Here is a 24,183-nt window from a genome sequence, read left to right as displayed (position 1 = left end):
AGGATTACTTTTGATTTTCTATAAATGCTTGGTTTTCTTCCAAAGCTAAGGGTACTTCTCCAGATCTTCTTTTTGGATCTTAAGGTTTATATCTGGAGATATTTTGTTAGGTTTTCTTTGATGTTTTTATTGAGTTTTCAACTCATAGTTTAAAAGAGAGTACATCAAAGGTTTTGTTTGTTATACAAAAGAGAGAGTTGTTCTTCGGTGGATTCTGAAGAATTCGAGCCTGAAGCTTCCGTGGATTCTGGAGTGGCTCATTAAAAAGACAATTACGAGGTGAAGACGGGATTGGAAGAGACACATAGAGGTTGGTTCAATTAGGCGTGGATTCGCTAGGTAATTGAGAGTATACCTGTGCAATTCCTTTAAATCTTCTTAGTGGATTATTTTTGTGGCTGTTGCCCGTGATTTTTTTGTCACAATTGGAGGTGTCCAATTGTGGTTTTCCACGTTAAATCGTTTTGTCGATTTGTCTTGATTGTTTGATTGGGATTGTTGTTTACTACTTAAAATTAATACATAATCACAAATCAACGTCTAGAGAATTTCTAGATTTTTCAAACACATAAAATGAATACAGTAACAACATAAAATTCTGGTGAAATTATACCCTATTGCTGATTAGTCTGTCTGTCTCCATAGTTGTCCGGCTACACAGGACTTGGAACATTTAAAGTTGGTGCAAGAAAGTCTTTAATCATATTCTACTATTCGTGTTCAACTTGTTTTATTTCCTAACAGTTTTGTGTTAAGTCCATTGTCAAGCAGTATAAGCAAATATCAATTTGCCTTCATGTCAAGTAAATTTGGAGTCAAGTTCACATGCATGACTGAGAGGTCTCTTTTGTGCTATCTTAAAGCCACCACTCCAAACTTCAGCAATTCATTTCATTGTCATTTGTGTGCTTCACCATAAGCTAAAAATGAGAATTATTTTCATTACCTGGCTTTTCTCAATCACCATCCTTACTATCCTCTGCATTAGAACCATTCCAGTCTATAGCCAATGTTTGGAGGATCAAAGATCATTGTTGCTCCAATTGAAGAATAGCCTTAAATTCAATCCTACAATTTCTGTCAGATTGGTGAATTGGACTCCAAGCAAAGATTGTTGTGGTTGGAAGGGTGTGACTTGCGATCAAGTTGGTCATGTTACAGGTCTTGACCTGAGTAGCGAATCGATCTCAGGTGGAATCGACGTGTCAAGTAGTCTTTTCAGTCTCCAATTTCTTGAGAGCCTGAATTTGGCTAACAACAGCTTCAACTGGAAACAAATTCCATCCAGTTTCGGCAACCTCATTAGCCTGACATATCTGAATTTGTCAGATGCTGGGTTTTCTGGGCAGATTCCAATTGAATTCTCGCACTTGAAAAGGTTGGTTACTCTTGATCTATCTACTCTTTACTTCCCTGGATTTCGTTCACTGCAACTTCAGAACCCAAATTTATCTACCCTTCTTGAGAATCTTACTGGGCTTACAGAACTTCGTCTTGATGGCATAAATATATCGGCCCCAGGGATAGAGTGGTGTCAGACTATATCATATTCACTGCCTAATCTGCGAGTTTTGAGCTTGTCCAATTGTGATCTTTCAGGCCCTATTGATTCTTCTCTTCAGAAGCTTCAGTATCTTTCTGAAATCCATCTGGGTGAGAACAATCTCTCTGTTTCAGTTCCCGACTTCTTTGCAAATTTCACAAATTTGACGGTCTTGAGTCTTAGTTCTTCTAACTTGGAAGGACAATTTCCGCCAAAGATTTTCCAAGTACCAACGCTGCAGGCTCTAGACTTGTCAAACAACATAAAGCTTCAAGGTACTTTGCCAGTGTTTCTACAAAATGGATCCCTTCAGAGGATTGTTCTCAGCAACACGAAATTTTCAGGTAAATTACCAGATTCTATTGGTAACCTAAGAAATCTGTCCAGGATTGATCTTTCATACTGCAATTTCACTGGACCCATTCCAAATTCAACGGCAAACCTCAGTCTTCTTGTTTATTTGGACTTGTCATCTAACAACTTTACTGGTCTAATCCCATCCTTTCAGATGTCCAAGAATCTCACCTATATAGATCTCTCTCATAATGCTCTAATAGGTTCAGTACCTTCTAGTTACTTTACAGGCCTCTCAAATCTTGTTTATGTCTATTTAGCATATAATTCATTCAGTGGGAGGATTCCCTTGTCTCTGTTTTCCCTTCCATCATTGCAGAAAATTCTGCTTTCCAATAATCAATTTGGTAGTGAAGTGGCTGAATTTCCCAATGAATCCTTGTCTCCATTGGATACACTAGATTTGAGTAGTAACAAACTAGAAGGGCCCATTCCCTCACATTTCTTTGATTTTGGAAGGCTTAATATCCTCTTACTTTCTTTCAACAACTTCAGTGGCACCATACAGCTTGAATGGATTCAAAGGCTGCAAAATCTTACGAGACTTGACCTTTCGTACAACAACCTGTCAATCACTGCAAGTGAGAGTAATTCTAGCTTGACTTCGTTGGCCCAGCTCAGCACATTAAGATTGGTTTCTTGCAAGCTGCAAGAATTTCCCCCACTAATGAACTGGTCAAGAATGGTCTATTTAGACCTTTCAGACAACCAAATTTCTGGGGCAATACCTAATTGGATTTGGAATGTTGGCAATGGAACTCTAATGTATTTGAATCTTTCTTATAATCTCCTAGTGGGTATGCAGAGACCATATACTATTCCTAGTCTTTCTGTCCTTGATCTCCATTCCAATCACCTCCATGGTGAGATCCCAACACCACCAGAATCAGCTGTCTATGTGGACTACTCGAGCAACAATTTCAACTCTTCTATCCCTCTAGAACTTGGCAACAACCTAACATCTTCTGTTTTCTTTTCTCTTTCAAATAATAACCTCACTGGTGCCATCCCTCAATCAATATGCAATGCAAGCAACCTTCAAGTTCTTGATTTGTCCAACAATAGATTCAGTGGCACTATACCGCAATGTTTGATTGAAAGTTGTACTAGAACTCTTGGGGTACTGAATTTGCGCAATAACAGTCTTACTGGTAATATTCTGGGGACATTCCCAGAAAATTGTGCTTTAAAGACACTGGACTTCAATGGAAATCACTTGGAAGGACATGTTCCACAATCTTTGGGCATTTGTACAAAGTTGGAGGTCTTAAATCTCGGTAACAACAATGTAACTGATATCTTCCCTTGCTTCTTGAAGAACTCATCTCATTTGCGTGTACTGAATTTGCGATCCAACAAGTTCCAAGGAGGCATTCAATGTGGAGGGGACCATAATAATAACTGGCCAAAGCTTCAAATTATTGACCTAGCTTTGAACAACTTCAGTGGTTCTCTGCCAAATAAATGCTTCTTACATTGGAAGGCAATGATGGTTGATAGGGGTAATGGACAATCAGATATGGATCACCTGTGTTATGAGTTCCTCAACCTTAATCACTTCTACTATCAGGATACAGTGACAGTTACCATCAAAGGGCAACAGTTGGTGCTAGCGAAGATCTTTACTGTATTTACCTCCATTGATTTCTCAAACAATATTTTCCAAGGAGAGATACCATATACAGTTGGGGCTCTAAAATACCTTTATGTTCTCAACCTATCGCACAATGTCCTCACAGGTCATATTCCATTGTCACTTGGAAACTTGACACAGCTTGAATCATTAGACCTCTCAATGAACAAGCTAAGTGGAAGCATCCCAGAGCAGCTTGCAAGTCTTACATTTCTTTCGTTCCTGAACCTATCATTTAATCAACTGGTTGGAAGGATCCCAATAGGCACTCAAATTCAATCATTTTCAGAAACCTCCTTTGAAGGAAATGGAGGATTATGTGGGGCTCCTTTGAACACTAATTGCAGTCATGTTCAAATGCCAGCAGGAGTCTTGCCATTAACACCTGATGAAGATGGAGATTTAGATTGTGAGCCTGGAATCTATATAAGTTTTGCAGTCGGATTTGTCGTTGGGTTGGGAAGCTTCATTGGGGCACTTGCTTTATGTAAAAGGTGGAGGCAATGGTACTACAAACATGTTGATCAAGTTCTTGAGAGGACTTTCCATCTGGAAGAAAGACGAAGAAGAAGAAATCGTAGAAAACAAGCTTACAGAGATCCCATTCGGAGACTTTAGTTCTGGTGGATTGTAACCTGGTAAGAACTTTCTTGCAGCTTCCCTCTGCCTTTTGTCTATCAGGTGCTGAATTATTAATCACAGTAATAAGAGCAACAAATATATATGTTTGTTTAAAATTTTCACCTAAGTGTTGCATATTATTGATATTTGTATGTTAATATTCACTAGTCTAGAATATCATGTGGCATTGCCGAGGTAGTGCTCGGAATTTGTTTGGTAGTTGAGCGACAAGAGATGACTTATGTAGTGTGTTTTGTGAATCTTAATTTATCGGAAGTACCACGTAAATAATGCCATATGAATCTTGACACTATCTAAGTTCTTCGGTTTATGAAGAATCAAACACTATAACAGCAACTTCAAAGGTAAAAATTAAAATAGCTTTGCTTGTTATAGTGCAAACAAGTCAATTTTTTTATTATACCACTCTAATAGTTCCCATGCTATTTTGACAAAACCAATTCTCATATTCATTTTTGGCCATTGGATCTACTCCTCAAAAAAGTCTATTGTGATCATTGTTTAGTTTTGATGCCATGGCAAAAATGACTTTCTTTTATACTTTTAAGTTAAATTTAGCATAAGATTTGGCTTCACCATTTTTTGCTTAAGCATTTGTCTCACCATTGAAGAACGATTTTTAGATATTTAGTCAAAAAATGGATACGAATGTTTAACTTGTAACATATGAAGTGTTGAGGCTCTGTTTGGAACTTGGAAACTATGAAGAAAAAGGAAAAGAAATCAACAGGGATTTCATTTCTTCTTGTTTGGTTGTGCTTAAAACACTGATTTCTTATGCTGACAGTTTTCATGGGGAGATACCAAATACAGTTGGGGCTCTCATATCCATCTGTGTTCTGAACTCAGTTTCAAAAATGGCCAACACTGGTACTTTTGTAGGGTACTTCTACATGCACCAGGCGAGTATATTAAACACGTATCCAATTTTTTTTTTTCTCTTTACCCCAAAGGTATTGTTTTTGTTTTTAAAAAATATATAAAAACTTATTTGATAAACTGTTTCAAATTTTTTTTAATTCAGATTTTAGAGAATTCTAAAAAAATTTAAAAAATTATTTCCGCACAAAAATGAAGTTTGTATGTATACCTCTGGCCATCCACAACATTGATAAATTTTATTTTATTTTATTAAAAGGAAAAAAAAAGATTGGACAAGTAAAAAGGAAACTACATGAGAATTATCGAAACAAAACAATCTTTAAGGGGTCTAGTTGTTAGACAATTCCAAGAGGGACCCCTTTGGGTAGGAAGAAGAATAGTGAAGCTACTCTTCCAAGAGTCAAAGGGAAAGGGACCTACTGAAAATGAAGCCTTGCATTGTCCTACTTGTATTTTGTTTGCATTTTGCAAGTGACACCAACAACCCTTTTTTTATTTTTTATTTTTTAAAGTTGTGTTTAAATTATAGATTTGAGTACAACTTTTGAAAAAAAAAAAAAAAAAGACGAGGGAAATGGAAAATGTTTTTAAATTATGTTTTAGTTACATTCTCCTTTTACTTCACAAATCTCTATTTGAATTCGTAATCTAAATTCAACTTAAACTAGGGGTGTTTTGAAAAGTTAGTTAAAAGTTAATTTTTTGATTTTTTTAAGTTGATTTTATTTTTTTATGAGTAAATTATGTGAAAGATAATATAATTTAAAATTGATTAAAAATTAAAAATTGACTTTTAACTTCACACATTTTTGGGGGGTCTATTGTCTTTCACTCAGTAGAGTGAGAGATTAAAAGCAGAGTATCATCATCATTTTTTTTTCTTTTTCAAATGCATAATAATTTGGTTGTATATCAATGTAAAATAACATGATAAGTTTTGATTTTATCATTGTAGAGTAAAATGACTTATTACAATTATTTATATTTTAATAATATCAGTATCACATTATCCCGATATTAAATTTTATATGAAAATTCAATGAGGATATCATTTTCCTTTGTGGTAGCCTTGTTTATTGGGGTGTTGATAATCCCAAGGAATTGGCTTAGTGGGTGTAACTTGGAATCTAGGAGTATACTCTCTCTAAGTTTCAAGTTCAACTCCCATTAAGAGCAATCCGTTTCTTGGGGCCAAGCCCGCGAGTTTTGCTTGAGATTTGTTCGATCCATGTGGAGGGGGCGATTTGCATGAATCCCGAGATTAGTCGATGTGCACGTAAGTTGACTTGGACATCCGGTCATCAACAAATATATATATATATAGAAAAATGTTTCATACCACTAATTCAACACCACTAATGACATGGCATCATGTGGACCCCACTATTGACGTGATAATTTGGCTTCTCTTTTTTTTTTTTTTTTTCTTGCACTTGCCAGCTCATTAGTGTTGCTTTTAGAGCTGCTGATTAGTGCTCTAAATCTAAACTGATACATATATATCAACAATGATACATTCATCTAAATTAAAGAGCTCTAATGATATAAAAAGTCAAAAAAAAAAAAAAAAAAAAAAACACAAGACACAAACATCACTATCACAGTGGGACCCACACCCCATTAGAGCTATTAGAACTCCTTTATTAGAGTTCCAAAATATTTTTGTATATGTGTGGGGAGCAAATATTCAGGCAAGCCCGCACTCCTTTCTTCCAAGTTCCTACCTGTCCGATCGACCTGCGAACACAACGGCAGTGAGCTACCCGGCAGTGTGTGGCCGAAAAACCCCTCCGACGATCAAGTTAGACACACACACCAGGGATAGAGAGAGAGAGAGGACTGAGTTGTGTTTAGTGTTTTTCTCACCAAAAATGTGTCATCCTCAGTATGGGGGACACAGACTCGCTTATATACCTTTTGCGCCCCAAATCTACTCACATTAGTCTCTCGACACGTGGTGCTGCTATCCCATCTGTCAGCACAAATCTTGCTGAACACCACCTAACCCAACTGCCAGCCCACTCTATTGGGAGCTCGGCAGTCAGATTGCAGCATCTCTGCTGCCAACGGCCATGCTGCACTTCAAGACCAAGTGCGCCAATAGCCAAGATCATTGAGGACCGAGCTCGGCTGCATCCCAGCATAGCCGAACTCGGGACAGCTCATATGAGTTTGCCACCGGCCTTCCTGCCGAGCTAACTCGTGAACCGTGGAACATCCACACCTTGCCTGGCGCCGGTCATCTCACTTGACTGGCTTCTATACCATGAAGCCGCGTAGCTCGGTCCGACCACGCCTGGCTTAGCGTCGAACATCTCGCTTGACCGGCTTCTATACCATGAAGCCAAATAGCTCGGCTGACCACGCCTTGCCTTAACCGAGCAAAACCTTTCAGGATAGGCCCGTTTCACCGCGGCCCAAACTTGTTCGGCCCAAATCTACCCGGCCCAAACCAAACCATAAATCTCCCTCTCAGTATATATATTAGGGTGTCGGTATTTGTGTTCATTATAATATTTTTAAGAGAGAAAAATAAATTTACTTTTTAAACTTTTACAGACAGTCTATGAAGAATTCAATTAAATGGACTAAGTTTTTAGCATTTTAAAAGACATGAAAATTAAACAAATCTAAATAGGTTAATACACACCAAAAATCCAGTCAAAGAAAGGTCTAAATATTGGCAAATAGTTAAAAGCATCTTCCTAAGAACATCTTCAGAGTTTATATGGGCCTCTTTGGTAACGTTTACGTTTTTAGTTTATACTTATAAAAATTTTATAAATTAGTTTTTGTTTATTTTTAGAAAAATATAAATTACAAAAGCACTTGGTTTAGACAAAATGTTTTAAAATTTTAAAAAATATAAAAAAGAGTGAGAAATGACAAGTGGTGGTGGGTGGAGACGAGTGGTGGCGGCGGAAGACGGTGGTGGAAAATGATGGTGGGTGGTGGTGGCTGAAGACGGTGGTGGAAAATGGTAGCGAGTGGGTGGGTGGGTGACGGTGATTGGTGGTGGGTGGTAGTGAGTAAGTGGTGGTAGTGGTGGTGGTGGTAGTGGCGGGTGGTGGGTGATGGTGGCAGGTGGGTGGCGGATGGCGGGTAGGTAATGGCGGGTGGTGGTGGTTGGTGGGTGGGTGACTGTGGTGGGTGGTGGGTGGTAGCGAGTGGGTGGTGGTGGTAGTGGTAGCGGGTGGTAGGTGGTGGTGGCGGGCAGGTGGCGGGTGGTGGTAGTGGGTGGGTGGGTGACGGTGACGGGTGGTAGCGAGTGGGTGGTGGTGGCAGGTGGGTAACGGATGACGGGTGGTGGTGAGTGGTAGCGGGTGGGTGGTGGTGGCAGGTAGGTGGTGGTGGTGGTGGTGGGTGGGTGGGTGGGTGACGGTGGGTGGTGATGGTGGTGGTGGTGGGTGGGTGGGTGGGTGACGGTGGGTGGTGGTGGTGGTGGTGGGTGGGTGGGTGATGGTGGGTGGTGGTAGTAGTGGGTGGTGGTGGTGGTGGTGAGTGGGTGGTGGTGGTGGTGGTAGTGGCGGATGGATGGCAGGTGAGTGGTGGTGGCGGGTGGTTGGTGGTGGCGGGTGGGGGATGGTAGTGGCAAGTGGGTGGTGAGTGGTGGTGACGGGTAGGTGGCGGGTGGTGGCGGCATGCGGTAGATGGGTGACGGTGGCGGGTGGTGGGTGGTAGTGAGTGGGTGGTGGTGGTGGAGGGTGGGTGGTGGGTGGGTGGTGGGTGATGATGGTAGTAGTGGTGGCGGGTGGGTAGCAGGTGGGTGGTGGTGGCGGGTGGTGAGTGGTGGTGGAAACGGGTAGGTGGCGGGTGGTGGTGGTGGTGGTGGTGGCGGGTGGTGGATGGTAATGGCGGGTGGTGAGTTGTGGCAGGTGTGTGGTGGTGGTGGTGGTGGTGGCGGGTGGTGGGTGGTGGGTGGTGGTGGTGGTGGTGATAGGTGGGTGGTGAGTGATGGTGATAGGTGATGGTAAGGGATGGGTGGTGGCGGAAGACGGTGGTAGAAAATGGTGGCGGGTGGTGGCTAGTGTTGGGTGGTAAAAAAAAAAATTGAAAACTCAAAACGTAAACTCATTTCTTGAGTTTACATTTTTTGGCCAAATTTTATAAACTGAGACCATTGATTTATAAATAAAAAATTTACCAAATAAGGTTTTATTTGAGTTTTTAAAATTTTTGTAAACATAAACTGAAAACTAAAAATGTAAGTGTTACCAAACGGCACCTATATAATTATGATTTATGTTTATATTTTATTTTTATTGTAATTGTTGATTAATGGTATTCCAATACATTATAATTAAAAAAAGAAAAATGGATGCAGTTGTTTACTGCTTAATGTGGTTTGGTAGACCTAAACTAAAATTAAAACATTAAAATAATCAAATAATCGATTAGTTAAGCAAGACATCAACATACCTCCGTGTAAAAATGGTAGCTCTATAATGTGGGTGTTTGGTAAAATTTATTTGCAGCTTAAATCAATTTATAGTTAGGGGTGTACACGGTTTGGATTGGTTCGATTTTGAGAAAATTTAAGAACTGAACCGATCTTAACTGTTCTGTGATTTTGAGAATCAGACCAGACCAGACCATTACACTTGTAAAACCGAACCAGAACCAAACCAAAATAACGATTCGGTTTCGGTTTGGTTCACGATTCCAAAAATTTTTATTTACAAAAATAAATTGTTAATATTAGCAAAATAATTACTCAGACTAATTACATTTAACTCATGATAAAAACTAATAATATTAAGGTATTACTCAACATTACATATCTATATCATCCTAATATCACTAAAATTACAAAAAATCAATTAATAAAAAAAAAAACTTGATATTATATATATATCTTTTAAAATTCGGTTCGGTTCGGTTCGGTTCGAACCGTGATTTTTTCATAAAATCCATTAACCGAACCATTTTTACGGTTCTCATATTTCTTAAATCAAAACTGAACCAATTCTTAATAGAATCGAACCAAACCATGCGATTCGGTCTGGTTCGGTCCGGATTACCGTTTTGAACGGATTTTTGAATAGCCCTACTTATAGCTTAAAATAAGTCATATTGGAGTGTTTAGTAAAAAGTATGAGGGATGAATTATAGCTTAACTTGAGCCATTTCACCCACAGTTTGTTAAGTTGCCTGGGAGGTGCTTTTCCAAACTGATTATGTGTGCAGCCAATTCTTGAGGCTTGTAATGACTTAAATGCCCATCATATATTTCAACTATTACCAAAAACCCCACTATATAAGCCTTTATCTAAGCACTGTTCATTTGTGAGAGAAAGACAGAGGCGATTTCCGGCAAGGGCGATTCTCGGCGAGAGCACTCTCTTTCTCTCTCTCTCTCTCTCTCACACACACACACCCTCACACGATTTCCGGCAAGAGCTCTCATTCTCTTTCTCTCTTCCTCTCCCTCTCTCTTTTCATCGCGATCTGAAACTAGAAATCAACACTGTTCACTCTCTCTTTGCTGCCTCTCGCACTTGCATTGACGGCTCACGCAATGCCGTCACATGAACGCTGCTTCAGACCGGCGGCTAGGGTTTCGCGAACGAGAGCTTCGCGATCTGGATGAAGAGGAGAAGGATAGCAGGGTTTTACAGATTGGCAGCTAGGGTTTTACAGCACCAGCTGGTCGCCGGTCTGAAACGGAGGAGAAGAAGGGGGGTTGGCGACGTATAGCTAGGGTTTTGTAATGAATTTTTTTTTTTGAAAAAAAAAAAATATCACTAAAAAAAATGATATAAATTGAAAAAAATGAAAGGATTTGTCAAATGAAAAAATGAATTACTAAAAATGAAAAAAAGAAATATCAATAAAAAAAATATTTCAATTAATATCGAAATAAATTGTACAATTTATATCCATTAAATAAATTACACAATTTATTTTACAATGTAATTGTAATGAATTTTTTTTTAATAAAAACAGAATCACAATTAACAAAATTTAATATTGTGTATTTTTGTAATGAATTAATTATTAATTGATACTAATTAATAACAATTGTTGATTATTAATATTATTTGATACTAATAAAAATTAATTAGTAATATTAATTAATACTAATTAATAATTTTAGTATTAATTCAGACTAATTAAGCCATTAATTGATACTAATTAATAATTTTAGTATTAATTGATACTGATTAAGCAATTAATTGAAACTAATTAATTTATAATGGAAAAAAATTGTTACAATAATATTTCCATTACATTTTTATCAAATGTATCAATTTTTATATTAGTTGATACTAATTAATACTAATTATATTAACTTTTATTAATGAAATAATTTTTTTAAATTAAAATTGAAAAAAATGACAAAATTATCATTTTTATATCATATAAGGGCAAAAAGATCAATTATACGGAAAAAGTTATTTTACAGCTTATCAACCAAATACTACTCTGCTGCTTAAATTCATAATCTCACAACTGTACCAAACAGGTTAATAACTTATGTTCACAGTTATAAGTTATAATCTATAATCACTTTCTCACAGTTCTACAAAACGGGGCCAATAATTTACAATTAAAAATTGATAATTTAATCTCAAGGTTGTCAAAGAGTTGGGATCCCCTCCTTGCAATCCTCCTTGCAACGGCTGAGATTAGTTGTTGCAAATTTCAATTTCTTTATTTATTATTTATTTATTTTTATGACCGTTGAATGTTGTAACGGCTGATCTCAGCCGTTGTAAGGAGGATTGTAAGGAGGGGATCCCAACTCGTTGTGAAACATGACTCTAATGATGTCAAGAACCAGTAAGTCCAAAATGCAATGCTAACTAACCATTTTTCACACTGTAATTAATTTAATTTTGTAATTTTTTTTTTTTGGGGGGGGGGGGGTTAATCAACCTTTCAGATTATGAAAGTGACAAATACTAATCCAAAATGTTTGCTAAGAATCACAGTGTTCAAGTAAAATAAAGATTTAAAGGGTTGATTTGGTAACAACCTTTTTTATTAGGTTTTGTAGTCTTTTTTGTTTTTTATTTTATTTTATTGGTTTTTAATTTTGACTTTTATAGAATAAAATCAAACAGTAATAAAAGTTTATTACTCTATTGAAACTGTTTGGTTATCCTATGAAAGAAATGTGGTCATTCACCACACGTGTCACAGTAATTTTTATTTTATTTTATTTATTTCTATTTTTTCACTCAAAGTGAGGAGACAATAAAATGGTTAAATCATTTCGTTGGACCAAACTTACTTTTTATTGTTTGTTTAAAATTTAAATTCCATAATGAAGTAGACATGCTTTGAAAAGTTCAATGTTGGATAACATTTTTCAGTTTTTAATTAATTTGTTTTTTTCAACTATAAAAATTGTAAAATAAACTTTAAAACTTTATTAATTTTTAAGTTGGGTTTGAATTTTTTTTCTTTTCAAACTTCATCATTTTTTTTGGCAAAAAATATTATCTATCAATTTTTTTTTAGTAGAAAATATTTTCTATTTTGTTATTTTTTATTGCAACTTTAAAACTAGTGGTGGAGGTTGTTGGATGTAACAACCCTCATACTGTTTACTGATTAGGGACTGATTGATTACCGATAATCACCGATTACTGCTAAACGAAACTGATGATGACTGATAACTGACTGATAATTGAACTGAGTAAAGTACTGAACTGACTGATTGAAATTGGAAACTGAATTGACTGAGTATATGTTAGTTAATTGCATTCTATCTGTTTGATTGTCTGATTATCTGTTCATGTTTATATGTTTAAACTGCTAATTGAAGGCCTTATCGGCGGCCGAATTAGAAACCGATTGATGTTCCGTGACCCTCATAATTAATGTGATTTTATGGTATAATTATCTGAAAATTGATTAGGTATGATTAAATTAGATTAAATAAGCTAATTAAAGAGTTGGACTTAATTACCGTTCCGCCACTTAGTGGCCACCACATCACACCTCTTGAGCCTTTTACACTCCACGTATGTGATCAAACCAAACAGTCTTCTCCTCTTCTTGCCTCAACCGACCTTAGAGAGAGAGAGACTTGAGGAGTTGGTTTTCATCTTGAATTGCTTGGAATTGTTTGAGAATTGAAGTGTGATTGCTACTTTGAGCTCCTAGACCTTGAATACAAGACTAAGGTAGGACATTCATCTTCTTGTTGTTGTTCTTGAGTTCATTCTTGCACAATTCATGCTTTAATTGTAGAGTTAAGCCATGTTTTGGTGCATACATGTTGGATTGAAGCTCATCTCTTGCATGCATGTTAGTATTATTGCATCTTGAGGTTGATTACATGGACATTGGTACATGCATGCTCATATTGTTGTTATAGACCATGTTTTCATCTGGTTTTGGAAAGAAATGAGCTCATTTGAGCAAGCTTTGGAGCTTCAATTTGGTTTAAAACTCATTCATGCATGTTTGAATGTTGTTCTTGAAAATGGGTTTGAATATGGTTTTAATTGACTCACCTTTGGGGCTTGAATTCATAAATTGAGCTTTGAATCTTGTTATACATTGAATTTAGTGGTGTTTTCCAGAATTTGGGCCCAAGAGGTCGAGTTTGGAGTGGTAGAATGCTTGGTTTGAGCTTGGGAGACAGATCTGGAAATTCCAGATTTGGCTTCCTCGCTCGAGCGAAGGATTCCCCGCTCGAGCGAGCACCTTTGTCCAGGGCTCCGCTCGAGCGACCATCGAGCGACCATCGCGCGTAAAATCTCAGCATCCAGTACTTTTACTGTTTTGCAGACCGCTCGAGCGAAGGATTCCTCGCTCGAGCGAAGCCTTTGATTTTGGACTTACGCTCGAGCGGAGAAAGTCTCGCTCGAGCGAAGCCCCTATTTTCAGCAAAGTTTGCAAAATGTTTTCTAAGTGTATTTTTGCATCCTCATCCCATCCTAGGCATTCTTAGGCCTAGTTTAAGACATTTAGATGAGGATATCGTTGTAGAACACACCAAGGCAAATTAGGGATTAAGTTATGATATTTCTCAACTGTGTAGCTTAGTGTGTTCAATCTGTTAACTGTGTAGGGTTGGCAACTGGGGAGACACGCTCTAGCCTACTGTAGCCCAAACTCTGTGAGTAACGATTGTGTAAAGATATGTTCACAAATGATTATTTTCTGAACAACTGAACTGTACTGTTTTCTGAACTGATTACTGTTAACTGAATGAATGTATGTCCTTTATTTCTGAACTGTACTGTGGCATCCTTAGCACCTACTGTTTACTGTTACTGTTACTGTTACAGAGATCTCTGTCGGTTCCCTCGTGGAACCACTACTGTTTACTGACTGATGGCCATCATTACTGTTCGGTCTTTCAAGACCTACTGTTACTGTTATGCTAATGGATGTACCACATATGACTGTTTACTGTACTGAACGACCGAAATACTGATTGAATTGAACTGTTTTCATTACTGTAAGGACATTCATTCTAAACCCCTTTACGCTTTATGTTATTCACTGGGCTTTAGCTCACTGCTCATATATATATGTAGGTGTACAGGCACCAGACCGCAGCTAGAGGCGTCAGGGTTACTCCAGTTTTGTCAAGCCAGCCTTTGTGCCTCACTGCGAGGTTCCGAGTTGCCATGCTATGGCTTGGGGGTGTTTTGTCTGTTTTTTCCCCTTCTGTACTGTTTTACTGTTTTGTATAGACCGTACTGTTTTGTACAGACGGAATGTTTTCTGTACTGTTCTGTAGGGTTGAGTCCCTAGTTGAATGGATGTGAATATTGTACATACTGTTCTGTACTGTTTATGTGTGAATGTATGAAAAGCCTTTTTGCATACAGACTGTCACAGCTCAATGGACACTATTTATTTACTGTATTGGCTTCCGCCAGGCCCTGTACTCTGTTTTACTGTATTACTGTTCAGCAGGCCTTCGGTAATCTCGGATTACTGGCCGGTTACGGTGCTAAACCCATAGGGCCGGGTTTGGGTCGTGACAGAGTGGTATCAGAGCGATACTTACCACGAGTTATACCGCACACACGTGTCCAAATGAGCTATAGGGTGTCCTAGAAAAGTTATTAGGGCATCTCATGAGCATGTTAAGTGTGTGGTTATGTTATGACTGAATATCTGCTAATGTGTTAAACTGGTAAACAAATGACTGCTTATGTTTAAAACTGTTATAACTGCTTATAGTGAAATGGACAATGCAAATGAACCTGAATCCTCGTCTACCGAGGCAAGAATGGAAAGAATGGAAAGAATGGTAGAACTGATAACTGCTAGACTGGAACAACAACAGAACCAACAGCCCCCACCTCCTCCTCCTCCGGTACAGCCGGAACTTAATGCGAATGTGAATGATGGGGACATAATTGCTTTGACCCAGAAGTTCAGCAAAATGAAACCGCCATCCTTTCAGGGAGGCCTTGAACCGCTAAAAGCTGAAGCTTGGGTTCTGGAAACAGAGAAATTATTTGAAGTGTTTCCGTGCTCAGAAGCGAACAAAGTATTGTTAGCTACCTTCACCCTACAAGAAGAGGCTAGAAGGTGGTGGATGTTGATCCGTGATACAAATACTGTTATGACTTGGGCTCAGTTCAAGGAGTCCTTCTTTGAAAAGTATTTCCCTCAGTGTGTTAGGGATAGAAAAGTGACTGAATTTGAACAGCTGAAGCAGGGCACAATTACTGTTGCGGAATATGAGACGAAATTTACTGAGCTTGCCCGTTATGCACCGCACATGGTGGATACTGAATATAAGAAGGCCAGAAAATTTGAAGGTGGCCTTAATGTGGCAATACTTGACCGGATAAATGTTTTGAAACTACCGACTTTTGTGGGTGTTCTCGACCGGGCATTGATGGCCGAGTCGAACATTGCAGCGGTGAAGCAATCTGAAACACCAACAGCTGAATGGCATGGTAAAAGGCAGGGTTTCAAATTCAAGAAAGGCAAGCATAACCCGGCCAACAAGAAACAGAATACGGGGTCGACAACTAGCCCCAGCCAAAGGAGTGGGTTCATACCACCCTGTCCTGAGTGTGGCAAGAAGCACAAGGGGGTCTGCTACAGAGTATCTGGAGCTTGTTACAGGTGTGGCAAGGTGGGCCACATGGTTAAAGACTGCCCCTCTGCTCCACAAGCCAGTAGTAAAGCTGCACCAAGCGCAGCAGCAACAACTGTAGCACCAAAGCCTAACCCTAAAGCTACCGGGAAAGAGCCTGTGAGGCAAGGCCGAGTGTTCGCACTAGTACCGGGAGATGTGCAAAATACTGAGACTGTTGTGTCAGGTATCCTCTCTATCTGTACCCAAAATGCATATGTATTGATTGATTCGGGGTCTACGCATTCTTATGTATCGCATGCTTTTTCACGGAAATTGAATAGACCCTTAGAACCTATGAACTATCTGCTAGCCGTATCATCACCCGTAGGGAGATCCATGACATGTGCTTATATGTACCCCGCATGTGAAATTATTGTTGGGGATATGCATCTGTTTATTGATTTACTGCCATTGAACATTGATCATTTTGACGTAATATTGGGGATGGATTGGTTACAAAAATATCATGCCACTATTAACTGTGTGACCAAGCAAGTTGTTTTTCGTCCACCTGGTTTGCCTGAATTTGTGTTTAATGGGAGTGGAGTAGTACCTCCTCCGTATCTGATTTCGTCTGTGAAAGCTGTTAAACTGATTAGAAAGGGATGTAAAGGATATCTGTGTTCTGTACTGACTGTGCCTACTGATGATAGCATTAAAACTGATGTGAATTGTATTCCTATAGTCAGAGAATTTCCAGATGTTTTTCCAGATAACCTTCCAGGAGATTTGACTGACAGGGAGATTGAATTTACCGTTGATGTGATTCCCGGAACACAGCCAGTTTCGAAAGCTCCTTACCGAATGGCTCCAACTGAACTGAAGGAGTTGAAAGTGCAACTACAGGAACTACTGGATAAGAAGTTCATCAGACCTAGCACTTCGCCATGGGGTGCTCCTGTTTTGTTTGTCAAGAAGAAAGATGGCTCACTGAGACTGTGCATTGACTACCGTGAACTGAATAAGGTAACTGTAAAGAATAAATACCCATTACCGCGTATTGATGACTTATTTGATCAGTTACAGGGTGCACAAGTGTTTTCCAAGATTGATCTCAGATCAGGATACCATCAACTGAAGGTTAAACCGGAAGACATTGATAAAACTACTTTTAGAACGAGGTATGGACATTATGAATTTTTGGTTATGCCTTTTGGAGTCACGAATGCCCCTGCTGCTTTTATGGACCTCATGAACAGAATTTTTAAACCATACCTTGATGACTTCATTGTGGTATTTATCGATGACATATTGATTTACTCCAAAAGTATAGAACAGCATGAACATCATCTGAGACTTGCCCTACAAACTTTAAGAGAACAGAAACTGTATGCTAAGCTGTCTAAATGTGAATTTTGGCTTGACCATGTTATGTTTTTGGGGCATGTTGTTAGCAAAAATGGAATTTCTGTTGATCCGCAGAAAATTGAAGCTGTAGTGAACTGGCCTAGACCGACCAATGTGACTGAAGTCCGAAGCTTTTTGGGACTGGCTGGATATTACAGAAGATTTGTCAAAGATTTCTCCAAAATTGCCCTACCACTGACACAGTTAACACAAAAGGGGACATCATTTGACTGGACTGACCAAAGGGAATCTGCCTTCCAGGAGTTGAAAACTCGATTAGTGACTGCACCTGTTCTGACTTTACCTTCAGGTACGGATGGTTATACTGTATTTAGTGATGCTTCTCATAAGGGTCTGGGCTGTGTTTTAATGCAGAATGGAAGAGTTATTGCGTATGCTTCCCGACAACTGAGACCACATGAAAAGAACTACCCGACCCATGATCTGGAACTTGCTGCGGTAGTATTTGCACTGAAAATCTGGCGTCACTATCTGTATGGGGTGACATGTGAAGTATACACCGACCACAAGAGTTTAAAGTATTTCTTCACACAAAAAGAACTGAATATGAGACAGCGGAGATGGCTGGAACTGATTAAAGACTATGACCTACAGATATTGTACCATCCGGGAAAAGCCAATACCGTTGCCGATGCATTGAGCCGGAAGTCGATTGGAAACTTAGCCTGTTTGCTTACAGGACAGAAAGAGTTGCTTTGTGACCTTGAAAAATCTGAAATTGAAATTGTTTTGAGGGAACAAGGTGGAATCTTAGCTACTATTTCTGCCCAACCAGCACTGATTGAAGAGATTAAAGAGAAACAGCAACTGGATGACTTCTTGAAAAAGATCATCGAAGAAAGAGAATCTAAACCGAGACCGGGATTCAAATTTGAGAATAATGTACTGAAATTTCAAGAAAGACTGTGTGTACCAAATGATACGGAACTGAAAAGAAGAGTTCTGCAAGAAGGCCACAATTCGAAATTGTCTATCCATCCGGGGAATACGAAAATGTACCAAGATCTGAAACAGAATTTCTGGTGGCCGGGAATGAAGAAGGAAATTGCTGATTTTGTATCCAAATGTCTTCATTGCCAACAGGTCAAAGCTGAACATCAACGACCTGCCGGACTATTGCAACCCCTACCCATACCAGAGTGGAAATGGGAGCATATCACGATGGATTTTATCGTCGGATTACCTCGCTCCAGAAAAGGTATGGATTCAATTTGGGTTATTGTTGATAGACTAACCAAATCTACTCACTTCTTACCTGTCAAGACGATTTATAATGCGGACAAATTGGCTGTTATCTATATTGATGAAATTGTAAGACTGCATGGAGTGCCTGTGTCTATTGTTTCTGACAGGGATTCGAAGTTTACATCGAGGTTTTGGCAAAGCTACAAACTGCACTGGGTACTGAACTGAGACTGAGTAGTGCCTATCATCCTCAGACAGATGGCCAATCAGAAAGGACCATCCAAACTCTGGAGGATTTACTGAGAATGTGTGTCCTTGATTTTCAGGGAGACTGGGAAAGTCATCTGCCATTAGTTGAATTCGCCTACAACAACAGCTACCATTCGAGTATTGGAATGGCGCCTTTTGAGGCATTGTATGGCAGAAAATGTAGATCTCCAATCTGCTGGGCAGAAGTCGGAGATGGGCCTTTGCTTGGGCCCGAGATTGTGTATGAAACAACTGAAAAAGTGAAACTGATACAGCAAAGACTGAAAACTGCACAGAGTAGACAGAAAAGTTATGCAGATGTCAGAAGACGGGACAGAGAGTATGAAGTGGGTGATCACGTTTTTGTGAAAGTGACACCAATGAAAGGCCAGACTCGTTTTGGAGTCAAAGGCAAGTTAGCACCGAGATACGTCGGACCATATGAGATCATTGAGAAAATCAATCCGTTGGCGTATCAAGTTGCGCTTCCTCCTGAAATGGAGCATATGCATAACGTCTTCCACATTTCTATGTTGAGAGATTACCTCCGGGATCCCTTCCATGTGATTGAGCCTACTCGGATAGTGTTGGGTGATGACTACACTTACGAGGAACGGCCTATACAGATTGTAAACCGACGAATCAAGAAACTGAGGAACAAAGAGATCCCGTTAGTGAAAGTTGACTGGCAAAACCACGGTGGCGTGTATGCCACTTGGGAAAGGGAAGATGACATGGCCAAACGATATCCTGAACTGTTTCCACTGAATCCTGTTTTCTTCCAGAATGAAGGTAACTCGAGTTTAGAGGACTAAACTCTTTATAAGGAGGGGAGACTGTAACAACCCTCATACTATTTACTGATTAGGGACTGATTGATTACCGATAATCACCGATTACTGCTAAACGGAACTGATGATGACTGATAACTGACTGATAATTGAACTGAGTAAAGTACTGAACTGACTGATTGAAATTGGAAACTGAATTGACTGAGTATATGTTAGTTAATTGCATTCTATCTGTTTGATTGTCTGATTATCTGTTCATGTTTATATGTTTAAACTGCTAATTGAAGGCCTTATCGGCGGCCGAATTAGAAACCGATTGATGTTCCGTGACCCTCATAATTAATGTGATTTTATGGTATAATTATCTGAAAATTGATTAGGTATGATTAAATTAGATTAAATAAGCTAATTGAAGAGTTGGACTTAATTACCGTTCCGTCACTTAGTGGCCACCACATCACACCTCTTGAGCCTTTTACACTCCACGTATGTGATCAAACCAAACATTCTTCTCCTCTTCTTGCCTTAACCGACCTTAGAGAGAGAGAGACTTGAGGAGTTGGTTTTCATCTTGAATTGCTTGGAATTGTTTGAGAATTGAAGTGTGATTGCTACTTTGAGCTCCTAGACCTTGAATACAAGACTAAGGTAGGACATTCATCTTCTTGTTGTTGTTCTTGAGTTCATTCTTGCACAATTCATGCTTTAATTGTAGAGTTAAGCCATGTTTTGGTGCATACATGTTGGATTGAAGCTCATCTCTTGCATGCATGTTAGTATTATTGCATCTTGAGGTTGATTACATGAACATTGGTACATGCATGCTCATATTGTTGTTATAGACCATGTTTTCATCTGGTTTTGGAAAGAAATGAGCTCATTTGAGCAAGCTTTGGAGCTTCAATTTGGTTTAAAACTCATTCATGCATGTTTGAATGTTGTTCTTGAAAATGGGTTTGAATATGGTTTTAATTGACTCACCTTTGGGGCTTGAATTCATAAATTGAGCTTTGAATCTTGTTATACATTGAATTTAGTGGTATTTTCCAGAATTTGGGCCCAAGAGGTCGAGTTTGGAGTGGTAGAATGCTTGGTTTGAGCTTGGGAGGCAGATCTGGAAATTCCAGATTTGGCTTCCTCGCTCGAGCGAAGGATTCCCCGCTCGAGCGAACACCTTTGTCCAGGGCTCTGCTCGAGCGACCATCGAGCGACCATCGCGCGTAAAATCTCAGCATCCAGTACTTTTACTGTTTTGCAGACCGCTCGAGCGAAGGATTCCTCGCTCGAGCGAAGCCTTTGATTTTGGACTTACGCTCGAGCGGAGAAAGTCTCGCTCGAGCGAAGCCCCTATTTTCAGCAAAGTTTGCAAAATGTTTTCTAAGTGTATTTTTGCATCCTCATCCCATCCTAGGCATTCTTAGGCCTAGTTTAAGACATTTAGATGAGGATATCGTTGTAGAACACACCAAGGCAAATTAGGGATTAAGTTATGATATTTCCCAACTGTGTAGCTTAGTGTGTTCAATCTGTTAACTGTGTAGGGTTGGCAACTGGGGAGACACGCTCTAGCCTACTGTAGCCCAAACTCTGTGAGTAACGATTGTGTAAAGATATGTTCACAAATGATTATTTTCTGAACAACTGAACTGTACTGTTTTCTGAACTGATTACTGTTAACTGAATGAATGTATGTCCTTTATTTCTGAACTGTACTGTGGCATCCTTAGCACCTACTGTTTACTGTTACTGTTACTGTTACAGAGATCTCTGTCGGTTCCCTCGTGGAACCACTACTGTTTACTGACTGATGGCCATCATTACTGTTCGGTCTTTCAAGACCTACTGTTACTGTTATGCTAATGGATGTACCACATATGACTGTTTACTGTACTGAACGACCGAAATACTGATTGAATTGAACTGTTTTCATTACTGTAAGGACATTCATTCTAAACCCCTTTACGCTTTATGTTATTCACTGGGCTTTAGCTCACTGCTCATATATATATGTAGGTGTACAGGCACCAGACCGCAGCTAGAGGCGTCAGGGTTACTCCAGTTTTGTCAAGCCAGCCTTTGTGCCTCACTGTGAGGTTCCGAGTTGCCATGCTATGGCTTGGGGGTGTTTTGTCTGTTTTTCCCCCTTCTGTACTGTTTTACTGTTTTGTATAGACCGTACTGTTTTGTACAGACGGAATGTTTTCTGTACTGTTCTGTAGGGTTGAGTCCCTAGTTGAATGGATGTGAATATTGTACATACTGTTCTGTACTGTTTATGTGTGAATGTATGAAAAGCCTTTTTGCATACAGACTATCACAGCTCAATGGACACTATTTATTTACTGTATTGGCTTCCGCCAGGCCCTGTACTCTGTTTTACTGTATTACTGTTCAGCAGGCCTTCGGTAATCTCGGATTACTGGCCGGTTACGGTGCTAAACCCATAGGGCCGGGTTTGGGTCGTGACATGCGATGTGGTGGTATTGATAAAATTTCAATTTGAAAAATATTTGTTTTCTGTTAATTACAGAGTAAGTTTTTCATTAATTTTAGTTTTCATCGTAAAAAATATTAAGTACTGCTATTTTAACAAAAAATTAGACTTAATTTTTAAATTCAATTATGTGACACTATATTAAGAATATTCACAACAACTCTCTTTCCTCTCCGGCATCTTTTCTAATTATCAATAAATTAAACTTATATTTTTTTTTTAATATTTTTTTCATCAAAACAAATGAAGTGGTTAGTAAATTATTTTTGCCAGACAAGGACATTTTGAAAAGTTAGAAATGAGCTAGCTTTTTGCTTATTTCAAATAAGCAAAAAGTCAAAAAAAATTTAGCAAAATGACATTTGAAAAGATAGAAATAAGCCAACCAATGAAGCCGTTGGTGGCATCACTAAAATATCAGCGACTGATCCCAACTTCAACATTTGTGCAGATTAGACGGCTAGACAGCCCGTAATCAACGTTCCTCCAATGTTATTTTTTGAGTTTCTTGTGAGGCCTATTTTGTCTAGTGATTGTTAAGGCATTGACTCCTTGCGTAGGGTTGTTTTGTAGTTTTTTTCTCTCTTTGAGCATGTTTGATTTGAGAGATAAGGGTGTGGAATTAGATTATTAGTCCTATTGGACTAATAGTCTATTATTTATTTATAAAATTTTACTTCGGATTAATAGTTTTTCGGATTATTAGTCCCACAAATATGAGACTATTCTATTTCATGGAGGGGTGTGGGATAGAAATCATGGAATTGGTATCCCATGGGATTATTTGGTGAAATGTTCATTTTACCCTCCATGTTATTACTTAGTAAACAATTAGAAAGGGTAAAATAGTCTTTTGAACATTTAAAAATTAATTTTTTAGTGTTGTTAATTTAAAATTATATATTAAATAAAAAAATTAAATTATAAATTATAAATTAAATTTAATTAAAAATAATAAATTAAAAATTATGGCCTTATAAATTAATTTTTTTTAGTGTTGTTAAAAAATTAAATTTACATATTTCTCTAAAATTATTTTTTTAGTGTTGTTAATTTAAAATTATATATTAAATAAAAAAATTAAATTATAAATTATAAATTAAATTTAATTAAAAATAATAAATTAAAAATTATGGCCTTATAAATTAATTTTTTTTAGTGTTGTTAAAAAATTAAATTTACATATTTCTCTAAAATTATTTTTTTATTGTTGTTAATTTAAAATTATATATTAAATATAAATTATAAATTATAAATTAAATTTATTTAAAAATAATAAATTATAAATTATCGCCTTATAAATAAAATTTTTTTAGTGTTGTTGAAAATATAATTTATATATTAAATAAAATTATTTTTTATTGTCGTTAATTTAAAATTATATATTAAATAAAAAATATAAATTATAAATTATAAATTAAATTTAATTGGAAATAATAAATTAAAAATTATGACCTTATAAATTAAATTTTTTTAGTGTTGTTAAATTATAAATTATAGATTACAAATTTAAAATTATATATTAAATAAAAATTATAAATTACAAGGATAAAATAGTCTTTTGAACATTTATCCTTATCCAGTCCGTCTAACCAAACATTGGATTCATTAAAAATAGTCCAATCGAGACATCTAATTCTATTACTAAACAAACATAGGATACAAATCCAGTTCAACCAAATAATCGGGGGACAATATATCCCGAAATTAACAGTCCAATAGATTACAATTCCCTCTTATTCAGTCCGTTCAAACAAACGCACCCTTTGAATTTAGACTTCCATTAGCGTAAATCCAAAAAAAAAAAAGAAAAAAAAAAAAATTGAGTATGACTTATAAATCAAAAGAGGCATTAAATGCTGTTTGAAGGATGGGGGACCTGTCTGACTTAGCGCCGCAGTACATTGATTGCTTGAGTGGATTTAATTTAATTTAATTTAAATTTTTGGGGAGAAAAATATTTCAAAGTTTCAA

At 37.8% G+C, this 24,183-nt stretch overlaps 1 protein-coding gene across 1 annotated transcript; it reads left to right on the top strand.

The window, feature by feature from the left end:
- Nucleotides 1–787: 787 nt before the first annotated feature.
- LOC114287868 (receptor-like protein 7) lies at nucleotides 788–4,531 on the top strand. Its single transcript, XM_082919031.1, has one exon. The coding sequence runs from the start codon at nucleotides 927–929 to the stop codon at nucleotides 4,146–4,148; it is 3,222 nt and encodes a 1,073-aa protein (XP_082775157.1). The 5' UTR covers nucleotides 788–926; the 3' UTR covers nucleotides 4,149–4,531.
- Nucleotides 4,532–24,183: the final 19,652 nt, after the last annotated feature.

Source organism: Camellia sinensis, chromosome 3, assembly GCF_055761805.1.
Source record: "Camellia sinensis isolate YWXY chromosome 3, ASM5576180v1, whole genome shotgun sequence".
Classification (NCBI taxonomy): domain Eukaryota; kingdom Viridiplantae; phylum Streptophyta; class Magnoliopsida; order Ericales; family Theaceae; genus Camellia; species Camellia sinensis.
The sequence above is the reverse complement of the archived record's forward strand: the minus strand, read 5'-3'. Positions and strand labels throughout refer to the sequence as shown.